This window comes from Mastacembelus armatus, chromosome 16 (genome assembly GCF_900324485.2).
Source record: "Mastacembelus armatus chromosome 16, fMasArm1.2, whole genome shotgun sequence".
Lineage (NCBI taxonomy): Eukaryota > Metazoa > Chordata > Actinopteri > Synbranchiformes > Mastacembelidae > Mastacembelus > Mastacembelus armatus.
The window spans coordinates 22881679-22894788 of NC_046648.1; the positions used below are offsets into that span (position 1 = coordinate 22881679).

At 39.7% G+C, this 13110-nt stretch overlaps 1 protein-coding gene across 11 annotated transcripts in view; it reads right to left on the reverse strand.

The window, feature by feature from the left end:
* dgkb (diacylglycerol kinase, beta) overlaps positions 1–13110 on the reverse strand; it is a 57188-nt gene that overhangs the window by 17681 nt on the left and 26397 nt on the right. For 10 of the 11 annotated variants that reach the window (XR_003296258.1, XM_026317201.1, XM_026317206.1 and 7 more), the window contains 5 exons: positions 12980–13054; positions 10155–10240; positions 9399–9488; positions 8899–9059; positions 2582–2646 (listed from right to left, as the gene is read on the reverse strand). Coding sequence is in view for 10 of the 11 variants with exons in the window: in XM_026317201.1 (XP_026172986.1) it covers positions 2582–2646; positions 8899–9059; positions 9399–9488; positions 10155–10240; positions 12980–13054 (477 nt within the window). In the remaining variant the exon portion in view is untranslated. Of the gene's footprint in view, positions 1–2368; positions 2504–2581; positions 2647–8898; positions 9060–9398; positions 9489–10154; positions 10241–12979; positions 13055–13110 lie in introns of those variants that run through there. The other variant, XM_026317205.1, reaches the window with a different exon arrangement.

Consider the following 13110-nt stretch of genomic DNA (forward strand, 5'->3'; position numbering starts at 1 on the left):
TCAGAAAAAACCTAATAATTCACATTTTGACATTTTTGTGGACAGAAATATATGTTTATTTTTTAATCTCTGAAACATGTCCAAGAGCCAAAGAAAAAAGAAGCTATTACAAGAAGATCACTAAAATACATTAAATAGAAGCATTTGTGAGATGTTTTCTTGAGATACAAGACATTTTTTAATTTTTCTGCCTTTAATTCTAACGGTATAAACTACATTTTGTGTAAAAACCGGACACTAGAAGATATGTGATAATTTTGTTTGTTATATCCTTAGTAGATGAAGCTAAAGCTAAAATACACATTTTTAAATATATATTTAGACATAAAGATTCAGGATTACTGCAGATTTGCTCCAAATTGGCCTGACAATGACGTTACATGTTGCAAATGTCTTTCCACTATTACAACAAACAGAAGCAAATTGAATGTTTAACAATATGAATTTATAACAACAAAAACAAAAATAGATATCTGAATTAGCCGTAGCTGCTGGTTTCTGCTGTAACACCACATGTGGTTCAAATGCAGCAGGGCCCCGAGTTTTCTATGTCTTCATTTACTATATTTGCAAAATCCTGAAACGCTTGTAAATGAGTGTTTCTGTTTTTTTTTTTAAATGAAGCTTTCCTGTGCACTGCTGTACTGAGAGTTTAATGACATTTTAACCTTTTTAAAAACTCATCAAACTTTATATTCTTTTCTTTCTTATTGCAGACTTGTTAAGACTGAAATAAAGTCTTCCCCTCCAGACACAGCGCACTTCCATTGTCACTAAACTTCCTGAGAAAGAGCTTCCAGCCGCAGGAAAATGACTCCGTGATAACTTGCAATATACTTCCAATGGACATGAGCCCTTTGGACAAATCCAACAAAATCTATGCTACCTTGAAAAACTATAATCATGCATTATTGAATTGGCAAGGATAGTGTGTAATAGAGAGATCCTAAACCCATTCCCCCTCTTGAATTATTAACTGAATTCAAATAACAGACAGAATAATTTTCTTAAAATATCTCAATCATTTTTCACAAAGGCTTTAAAAGGGGTAAAACAACAGAGATGCAGTCTATAGTGGATACGTGGCTGAGTTTTAGTGTAACAAACTATACAGAAACAGGAAAACTGACCATGTGCTGCCATTTTGGATTTATAACAGCACAGTAAGTACTCACTACCGGCTTTGATTAATCAGTGAGTTTACAACGTTAAAGTCTCTCTCGCTTGTTGGCCTTTCTGCAGCACGGTGGCACATTCACCTCATAACCATCGGTAACCATTACATGACAGGCCTGTGTTCATTTGAAATCCCCTTCACTTCCCTTCGGACCATTTCACCGGCATATATCCGCATGCTTGAGCAACGAGCGGCAGGAGGATAGTTGGCTAAATGTTGTACTAGGACCACGGTAAAATATGATAATGAGTACAAATGGGATTATTAGGAGGCTGTGTGTCATCAGTCTGACTGATCCATGATGTCAAACTAGCCAAGCAAATTCAATTAGCCCTGCAATTACTCCCTGGCGCTAGTGGAGACGTATTGTATATGTTAAATATTGATGGAAACATAGATGCCACATTTGTTCATCTCCAAAGGTGAACGCATCTCCTCAAGGTAATCACACATGCTAAATGTGAAGCCTGTCCATTCGTCATGCTGAGCTCTAGAGCTGCTACACTGTTGTCATCAAGAGGCCACTTCTGCAAATGCACTGCAGGTTTATACAGACTGGCTGCGGCTGCTGAGGGGATTTCTTTTTATCTTGAAACCTTTGTCCATCGTTGGTATAAAAATAAAAAGAGGGAATATTTACAACATTCAGTGGCTCTGATCAAATTTTGAAATTTCTCCTGAACTTTCTTGGTGTTTGAGTCGTGGACCAAAACCAGTACCAAGCTCATGTGGGAGGGTCTTGAATTCAAGGAACTGAGATCACAATATGAAAACTACAGACCTGACACCAAGCAATTGTTTCACCGTGCAGTATCAAGCAGTACTGCAGTAATATGCAGTATCACAGATTAATACAGTTGGCTGTGAGTGGGTAAACAAAAGTACTTAATTTTGAAATGTAATCGATTTATGCATTAGTGCTTTTATTTTGAAGCAGAACTTGACCTGTACCTGGAAATTAACAACAAAAACATCTATTAGGAGCCTTTTTCCGTATTTTGAAGACTGAATAACATTAATAGTCAAAATGATTAATACAAAGTAACAGTCAGGTAAAAAGCCCTACAGTGACACTTGAAGGTCTTATGTAGGTCAGTGTCTAATGTATAGTGTTAGCCTCAGTAGAGTACTGCATGCTTTTTTTTTTTTGGTTTATTTCTTATTTCATGAAATAAACCAATTGTTGTTGCACAGTGATTCATTTTTGAGTCTTTTCACAGCACAGATGGTCGTGGGTTTGAATCCACTAACAGGCAGAATAGACTGTAATAAACAGGTGTTGATTGACGTGTGGACTGTGACTGATGCCTGATGGGAAACCTGAACCTTGACCAGTTGGAAACCGATGGGTTAATACATTACTTTTTCTTTTAATGACAAAATATTTAAGAGACACAAACATACCTGCTGTTAAACTTCTCAGGATGCTTCTCCCTCATAACATGGAAGCGATGGGCAATGGAGGCATCCTGAAAGACAGAATCACATCTTCAGACTGAAGCCAGTCCCAACTATTATCATCCTTCCATCTTATCTGCCTGTAAAGATGCTGAGTGTCCTCCTGCCAAACCTTTTACTGTTCATCCAGGAGTCAGAGGATAAGGTACAAGGACCCTGGCAATACTAACATGTAAAGTTACTCAACACAGAAATGGAGTACTTGCATGCAAATATTGCTTCAACATCCAACCTTTCCTTCTCAAACTGTGCAGTTACACCTCACATGTGTCTTGTGTACATGTGTAGGAGATGAAAGGAGCCGTGTGCAGGAGGTGGTATCAGGGTTGAGCCTTGGATGGAGAGGTATCGACAGAAACGCTGATGAACAGCACGCTCTCTCCGCACAGGCTAATTAATTAAACACACATTGTGAGTAATCACAGCTCCCAACTAACCTACAGGATGCTGCCGACAACCATGTTGTTTTCCCTCACGTCTCCTCCACTTCTCCTCTCTCTTTTTCTATATATATGTCATTCTTGACCTCTCTCACCCCCACCCTGGAAAAAACTGCAGCCACACAAAGTTCCTGGTGTTAAGCCCATACGGTCCATGTTACATAAGTTAGCGTGGCGATGGAGACGCTTCACCAATATATTAACAGTCACACCGACATGTGACCATGAGTGAGAGTGAATTTACAGTAAAATTGATATTTATACTAATCGATGATGAAATGAATTTTTTGGTCCTGATTGGTGCTGGGAGTAATGAGAGGTGTGCAGTGATGATGGACGCAGCAGGGAGGACATGATCAGCTGTTACTGTTGGTCCAGGAAACTGTCCTGAGCCTCACTAGACATGCACTGCACTGAATTCTCCCAGTACAATGTTCATGAAATTATTACATAAAGGTCCAGGTCATTTTTATTTATATAGCACCTTTAAACAACATTAATGCTGACCAAGGTGCTTCACAATAACACAGTACAATGATAGAAAGTACGAAGATTAAAACGTAAACCAACAGTTTAACCCATGAAGCCAAATAAAATCAGGAATAAGAAATTTAACTCACTAAGACCAACATATATAAATAGGCCTGAGAAAAGAGATTTGAATGCAAATAAAGAAGATGATAACCTGACAGGCCGAGGTAACAAATTCCACAGCTTAGGGGCTAATACAGAAAAGGCTCTATCACCTTTAGATTTTGGTTAAAGGTTAAACTATCTGTTAAACCTGAACAGTTACATCACTAAGAGTGAGCAAAGACTAGCCTGGATTCTGTGTCAGTGTTAAGTTTTTCTTTGGAAACAAAACTGGCACCAAAAACACTGAACCTCTCTTTGTTCTTTATGGGTTAATAAAACACACAGTTCTGAAGCTAAATGAAAAACTCATATTTTAGAGATGTAAGCTGTTCATAGGCCAAAAAAGCTTATCAATAATGCACATGCCTGTAATCTGGGATCATTATAATATACAATTACTTCTGTTTTAATATAAGTAGCTTTAATAGGGTTTACACAAAATGACAGAATGTCTCAAATTCATATTTCATTGTTTTAACATGCATCTTCAAATGTATTGCAAAAACACCAAAATGCTGCATGTGTTAATACACTGTATAATCCTGTCATAGAGCTCTTGTACAAGAACACACATATATATATATATAAAATATCAGGTTTGTCCTGAAATATGCAGAAGACCTCAACAGATTGTGGAGCTAAATCATAAACTAACTATCCTTTAATTTACACTTCTAAGTCGGTGTCAGCAGAAACGGCTGGCAAGGCCTTTGTGAAACAGATCAAATTCTGACAAACATGGCAAACTTGTCCAGCTCTCAAACTGCTCCAGAAAGAGTCAGAGAAAGTTGATCTAAACTTTTTGGGCTTGTTCCTCTCCCCCCTCCACTGAAGCAATCTGTTTTGACCCGCTCCATTTTGAGTGGCACTATTGAAACAGCACCTACAGGGAGGACCCCCTGCTAGTTCTCTGTACAAAAATTTAGGAGAAGCCAAAAGAGAAAAATCAATGGAGCTTCTCTTGATGTGTCTTCAAGAAGCTGTAAGCAGAAGACCAAAAGATTTCTTCACGATCCCCGCAGACTCGCCTCACGCTTCCATCGCGAGCCAGAAAGGTGAGATGATGGATATATCTGAGAGATTGTAACTTGATTTTCTTACAACCAGGACAATAGCTGCAAACAAGACAGCAAAAGCGAGGAGAGGTTGTCTCCCCTTTGGTTTGGGGTCTATTATCTGAGATCTGTATAAGCGAAGCTGTGGCTTTGCAACAGTAAACAGCGATTTCAAGAGCCCAAGAGTGGATATAGCTTTTACCTGCACTCTACATCAATGCAGTGCTGGTAAAACCTTTAAACAAACCACCATAACACAATTATATAGCTAAAATAAACAAAACATACATATAATAATATCTAACAAGTGTTCTTTCAATATGGATTCAAGTCCAAACATGGCAAATATGCAAAATTACATATAAAGTTAGAAAACTGATGTCCAGTGTGGTCAATTTAATCCTAGAGCCACTAAATGGACCTCGTGATGAGCTCAGTTTCTCAAATGTTGTTTCTGACACGACAAAAGACATCTGAACCTCAATATTTTAGCCAAAAAGGATAAGAAGTCCTTGCTGTGCTAAAAAAAGAAATATAAATTTGAACATCTGTAATTTCAAACTCCATGTGCTAAGGACGATCATGTGATATGACTGAAAGCCTCAGAATATCTTTTAAATTGAGCCTTTGCTATAAATTTACTCTTCAAACAGGATTAAAAACTTCCTTCTCATCCACATCCTGTTTCTGTATCATAAAATGTCTTAATAAAACAATCTGAATAATACAGGACAGGTCGGTGACACCGTCAACACATGTAGGACACGTCCGTACCGTCAAACCTCGACCCCCTTGCGGCAGTGGGACCTCGCCGGCTCACTCACTCTCTCTCTCCCCCTAGCTGCCCTCAAATAATTACCAATGTAAAAATCTGGCACCCAAATTAATACAGGACATGTGTAATGTCCTCTCATAGCTCAAAGTTTAGTCCAATTATGAGTGGGCCCCAGCGGTTTGATGTGCCTTTCACTACAAAGGAGAGTAATGGCTTTGACAGCAGTGCCAGGGTCATTAGGGCGACTGACTGCATTATGGTAGTAGAGCACGCTCAGTGATTAGTTCTGTCTCTCACCCCTGGTCCTGATTGAGATCATTACACTTCACGTCACTTCCACATCCTCCCAAAGGGATGGCACCATTAATTCTCCATCCGACTGGGCTGTGGCAGGTTAGCTTGGAAGAATTTGGGAGGAAAAAAAAAAAAAAATGGATGGTCATTTTTTTAGTTTTTTTTTGGAAGAATTACCTGGACCGTGGGACTGAAATGAGTTGGAAAATGAAGTTGTATCATCAGTGTTTCTAATAAGTTGAGTCTGAGAAGAAACAAATCATTTGAAAAGACGAACTCCTCTTGAAAATACTTCGGATTCGAGTGTTTGCTGTCAGTGACACTCGCTGTCTGTGTTACTGCTGATCTGTTGTTTTCCACGGTGTCATTACAGAAACAATCTACTCTTCATCTGCATAATCTCCAAAGTAATTATTAGCTTGACTTGTTGCATGATCTTTATTGTAATTTTTTTTTTTTCATTGAACGGAAAGCAAAAAATTTAATGTGAAATGTGTCACAAAATATTATATTACACTCAAATCCATAGAGAGCTCAAAGTCTTTTTAATCCCTCACAAACAACTTCATTTGTCATCGTCACGCCTGCTTGGTGCTAATCCCACTAACAGAGCAAAGCCAACGGGGGTTAGAAAGACCTTATGAATCAGGACACACAAGTATGAGCAGGGAGGAGGAACGAACTAGTCACATTAAAATATCAAACATCACTGTTATTTTAACTCTGGTTAACATCATGTGATGAAGTGCTTCAAAAAGAAAAAACCATATTTGCCACAAGCGTCTCCATCCTGAGCCGATAGAGGCAAAATTCAGCTTTTTCAAAACGGGGAGCCGCCTCCGAAATCAGAGCTTTTTCAGCCTTTTCATGATATGAACCATTCACACGTTCATACTCTCAAGTATGGAGTGCTGTAACTCATTCTGGCATTGCTCACATTTCTACTCATCTTCTGGCTTATCGCTACATGTGAGTTAACCCTAACACTTTAACTCCAACCCAGACCCAGACCCTGACCCTGCCTCTGGACCTCTTCCCGCCTTAAAACTCCCTGGGATACTGAATTTATTCTTCACACAATTTGGTGACAGCAGACTCACCATAAGCACCTACAATTTAAGTGTTGATGTATATTTCAACATCAGATTTCACCTGTTAACCACAGCAGCACGAGACGGATCGACCAGTGACCAGGACACAATTAAAAAAAAAACATGTTCCCCACACTCACATGTTGGTGTCATCTTATTCACTTTGTGAATCCACTGTCTGTGAGCTCCACATGTACTTAAAGAAGGAGTTCAATCTCAGTGAGGTCAACGGTGCCTCGTCTTATTAGCGAACAGGAGACTGATGATGAGCACGGGGTTTAGAGTGGACATGTACATGTAAAACTGGGCTCCTATAAATAAACTGTGCGCGTCTATTTCACTTCCTCTATGAGCAAAAAAAAAAAAAAGATCTTTAAACCTGCAACAAAACACAGATTTGTTGACTGAACACAATTCTGAATTCTAACCACAATTCACAAATGCAACACTTTTTCCAAAACTAGATTTTCTACTTGTTTGGTAAATTTTTAACACATCTTCAATTTGCTGTGACGCTTCTCACTCCTTTTTCTTCGCCTTGTAAATCTTCCTCTTCCACAAGCCTTAAGGTACACACTCTTTTTAAAATGGTATATAAATAAATGCGGCTTAATAAGACGTCTTCTGATCCTCAACACATTTACAAAATGAGTTGAAACAAAATGTGAACCCACTTGTTTGATGCACTTCATGTTTTTGACATGTATAATGGGAAACGAATGCATTCAAACATCAGGACGACAGATTGATTTCACACTGTAGCTGCTTCTGTGCTGGGCCCATCACCACATGTTCAGCCTTGTAGACAGATCACAGCCATTGTTCTCCTCTATCACAATGTTAACAAGACCTGTCCTCTAATATCCTCTAATATCGTCATTAGGGGCCCAGGCTGGAGGTGTTATTCAACTAACATTTGTAAGGCCATGCATCACTTATGTCCCTGCCTCAGTCTGTATGACTCTCACAACATCCAGAGGCTCCCTCCTCTGCCACCTGCAAATGTCAATTACCATATTTCCCCCTGACATTTATCAGTAATGCCTAACATGAGCTACGTGAAATCAGTATCATTATGGTGGAGATGGACAGGGGGGCGCTGATGGCTGTGTAACACCATGCAGATACACAACAAGGCTCGTTTATCGATTAGAGATGCTTGAGGCTTGAGCACATCTCAATAAAGGCCTAACCAGAATGTGATCACAACAAATAAATTGACTGATTAGGCCGTTACTGCAGGTGATGGGTACGGTTTTTTATTCAACCTTTAACAACAGAGCCAAGAATTACTGACAAACGGTTTTATTTTCACTGTGTCAGTCTACATCGTAGTAGCTTCTGTCTTTGTTCTGTTTCAGTTTGTATTTGGGTTCAGCTACTGGCACCTTTGCTACTCTGCAACTGAGACTCTTTGTCACCATGATTAAACTTAACTCTGGTGTGAAAGGTTTCAAAAGGTGCCATGTGCGTTTTCCAACAGCAGTGCACAAGTGTGCCATTACCGCATCCCTGCAGTCACAGGCGAGCGTGTTTTCCACTGTGCTGTGTTCATGGTTCAGTGTGTTGTTATGGTTCATATTATAATCTCTATGAATCTGATACCAGCCTGCTCTAAAGGAGAAGCTACAAGAAACCAGAACGTGAAAGCTCCAGCTATATGTTAAAACATGATATGTTATATTTCATTGAAATTCTTGTTTTTGGGCCAACAGTTTTAATTCAGTGTTGTAAAGCACTTTGTGCAGCATCATAATTATAACTACAGACGTACTATAGGCCTCAACCAGTTATTAAGAGTTTGTTTGGTATTCAGGACTCAGGGTGACTTGAAATTTTCTTTCCCGTTTGCATTTGATGCGAACTTTTTTTTTTTTTTTTTTTAAAGTGCATTTTTCATTGGAAATCAGTAAAAAAAAATAAAATAACTGCAGTACTTAGTGTTACTTAGTCTGTTTTGTGGCCAACTCACCACTCCGATGGAGAAGTAGTTGTTCACAATGCTGTAAGGCACCGGGTCCCCTTGTTCCTCCTTGTCTGTGGGTGTGACATCAATCTTCCAGCGATCCAGCATCACCTCCATACTGTTCTCAATGTCCCGCAGGATCTTCAGGAGGCTCTCACCCTCATAGCCTCAGGAAGAATAAGATGACACAGGAGACATGGTACAGTGTGTCGAGGACAGCTTGCGTCACTCGGCTGATGCTTTAAAGTCACGTAAGGTAACAAGTGCAAACAAAGTACCACCGAGTTATTCTCTATTTATTGAATGTTTAGGTCATATGGTTTTTCCTTGAAACCAGAAATACATTTTTTGGATTTTTAGGATGTTCACAGACTAATGCAAAAAAAAAAAAAAACTAAAGAATTTTTGTTAGAAGCTGCATTATATGTTATAGTGTAGTCCATAATGTCTTTAACTGTGAATGAGGCCATGCATTTCACTGTTATGTATCTATTTTCTGTCAGTACCTCCTCCCCATCGCAGACACCTTGCCAGGTCATTGCCCGTGCCAAGAGGAAGTATGCACACAGGGGGGTTCCTGTCCAGGTTGGCCTTATCTGCAGCAGAGGGACAAATATCACCACACCATGCGAAACACAGCACGACCAAGAACACAAACTTACTACAGAGACTTGCAGAGAAAACACCAAATCCATTTTGCAGCCTCACTTATAAAACTACAAGTCAATATGAACATTCAGTTGGACAGTCTATTTCAAGAGACATTTTGTCTGGTGGTTATTACCTCTCTTTGTTTTGATTGATAAAAAACTGAGGCAATTTTTGAGAGCCTGAACAAGTAACACGTCTTCGAAACCAAATAGAAGAGGCCAGGTGATTTTTTCCTCCCCTGACAAATGATTGACTAATATGTTGTTTTCCAACTCACGTAATCATCCCATTTTACCACCCCTGAATATGCAGGCTCGGACGTAATGAAAGTGTTCATATACAAATCATAAAGCATGCTTTACTGTTTCAGGCTGAACGACAAGAGTGCTGCTAGTTCTGAACACTAACAAAAGCAAATGCAACTTTAACAAAAACCATAAATGGAGTGTTTAAGTTCTACATCATTAGAAACCGTAGACGTGATAATTTGTACTGTAGCATCCTAGAGAGGTGTGTGGGGTTGGATTTTCTGTAAAATATTTTCTGACATGAAACCAGAACAGTGAGATAAATATTAAAAACATAATAATGATGTCAAACATATTCTGCACCTATGAAGTCCAGGATCCAGCCGACGGTGCCGTCCCCTCCACAGGCCAGCACCCTGAAATCAGGAACCTCTCTGAAGAAGTTCAACCTGTAACAAACACAGCCCCCTGCTCATTACTGCCAGACAAGATGTTTTTTTTTTTTTTACTTTATATTTATTGTGTAAGTATATATTATTGACTTATAAATGATTTGTACTACATGTATACTCTGGTATAATTTTAATGATGAGGTCTTTATTCCCACAGTATAATGCATATTCTCCAATTATGGCCCATTTTGCATATTTTACTTTGAATAGTGGAGAAATAAAACACAGAATCTACTGTTTTACTACCAGTCATAGCTGGAACCCTTGGGTTTATACTTCCAGGTAGAACTGTAGTATGTATTTTTGGACCTTATTAAGACGCAGTACATAAGTATTTAAGTACTAACTCTTAACTTTGTCACAAGCCTGCACATTTAACAAAGGGGACAAGATACAAGATATAAAAACACACCAAGTGCAATAACAGAAATCCAAACAGATTTATAATGTAGGACTTGGTATAGCTGTGGTGACAGTGCAGTCAATACCAACAGACAGAGAACATGTCTAGAACTACTCATTTGTTTTGTGTAATGGCCTTAAGAAACAGTTTAAAATCATGTTTATGAGTAATTAGGGCAGGACTAAAGTTAGGGTTAGGAAAATTAGGCAAAGCAGGGGCTGGCACATGTCCTCGATCCCCTTTGACATGTTGTGCCAATGGATGGTTAAGATTAGGGTACTGGTTTGGTTTGGGGTTTGGTGTAGTGGTTGGGGTTAGGCCGGTGATCTGGTCTGGGATTAGATTTTCCTTGTGTGGGTCCTGTGTCAGTCAGGGTTAAGGTTAGGGTTGGAGGAAGCAGTTCTGTGTTTAGAGTCCATGACTGTCTCTGTATGACTGAAAGCTGTTTATGGTTTGGGTTAGTCATGAAGTATTAAGGTAGTAAAAGGAATAAGTTGAAGTTGCAGTATTCGCCTTTCAGTTTCTGATGCAGTGTGTGGATTCTGAGCTGATATCTGAGCTCACTGGTACAACATACTGCAAACCCTCTTTAATCTCACAAAACAACATGTCACACTGACAATTATTCATTCAGTGAGCTAGCCTGCCTGTTTGAGGGCTAATTGGATCATGACAGGCAATGTTCAGTCCAACTTCTTCCGTTCCTTCACAATAACAAAGCCTTAACTGAATGAGCCAGCCTCCGAGCCTCGTATGATGGGTAAATGATTCGCTCAATTACTCTCCAACTGGGACCGCAAACCATATTAGGCCAAAACAGACGGCCGCAAACATGAAAGGCAACTTTGGGGATATTTAAATACCAAGAAACAAACACTTAATTTGCTTTAACTGTATTAGCGAAGCAGCTAATTGACAACAGTGCGTGCTGCCTCGGCCTGTAGTGTCCGACGGTGACCGCTCACCTCACTACTGCGTACCACACTACACTGCGTACACTTGACGAAATAATAAGGTTTCAGCAGGGCAAGGTCATCTGGGATGTTCTCAGCTCTGAGGAGCAGCTCTGGGTTCAGCCCCAGAAACAAAGGAGGTGGCTGATGTTTCAGGCCACGTGCAGGAACATCAGCAGAACACAAACAAAACAATGGACACAAGGTCAGACCCCAAAAACTTGGAGGTGTGTTGACACAATCTGTGACATGCAAACTGTGTCAGTTCCACATATAGACGGTCCTCGTGGAGTTTTTGTACAGCGCGTGTGCCGGGTGTATTTATTTTTTATAAACCACAAGGATTCTGTTTTCAGATCTAATCAAAGCCAAACAACGTGGCAGCACGGTGGCGAAGCATTCCTGTGTGTGTTTCAGCGCTGCTGGACGCAAACAGCAAAGTGAAGGAACCTTATGCATGTAAATGACCAATTCATTTTCTTAATCACAGATGTGAACCATAGGAAACCTGACGCCGCCTGCACCTACAGCCCACGGTGAGCTGCTCGTCTGTATGCGTGATCACATGTGGTATGGCGAGAGTTTCACCCCTCTACCCATCAGCCATCGGTGTCACCGAGTCTCCGATCAAATACAGGCTTATGCATATGGAGCCGCCGCTCATCTGAGGCTACAGCATGATACAGTCATCTCCAGGATTTGTTATGCATGAACTCGCTTCATTTGGGTCAGAGCTGTGTTAGGAAACTGAGTGAGGGCTCTAATACTAAAGGCCTCTCTTGCATGTGATGCTGTTATTATATGTGAGCAACAACAGAAAACAGCAGGATATTTGCAAACAGTAGATCATTATAGCGTAGCTAACAAAGTGTGACTTTGTCTTTTCCTTGGCATTTTGTAAATGACTAACATAGGTGTTAAATGCACGTCGTCACCTGAAAAATATTCTTAAGAATCCTAAAATTAAACACCACTGCAGCGTGTAACATGCATTTATGGAGAACTGTTATTGAGAAAATGAAACTTTTTATTTCAGTTTTACTCTTTATCATTAAGCAGCATATAATTTGATATTGATTAGCTTGGTGCAGCATTTTTCACATCACATGTATCAAATTTCTAAAAATCGAAATGATCTGGAGCCAAATTAGTGTCTTATTCTTCTTACAGTGAAGTGTACTGTAAGGGACACCTTCAGGAGCAGCTCTCAAATGATCAATCATGTGAATATCATTTGGTACAACCAATAAGAAATTGACTTAGCTATAATCTTTATTGCTCTTATATGTATAAATGTTTCAGCAAAAGTGAAGGATTTTCCCTTCCAACATTCACTGAGAGCTGAATAACTTTTCCACAGGGTGAAGTACCTGTACGTACCCTGGCATGGGTCCGTTCTTGGCCAGGTTGTACACTTGTCTCGGGTTCAGAAGGTACTGGAACTTTCTGTAAATCCTAATAAAGAGTGAAGACGTACAGTAAAGAGACCACATCATAAAAACACCCAAGAT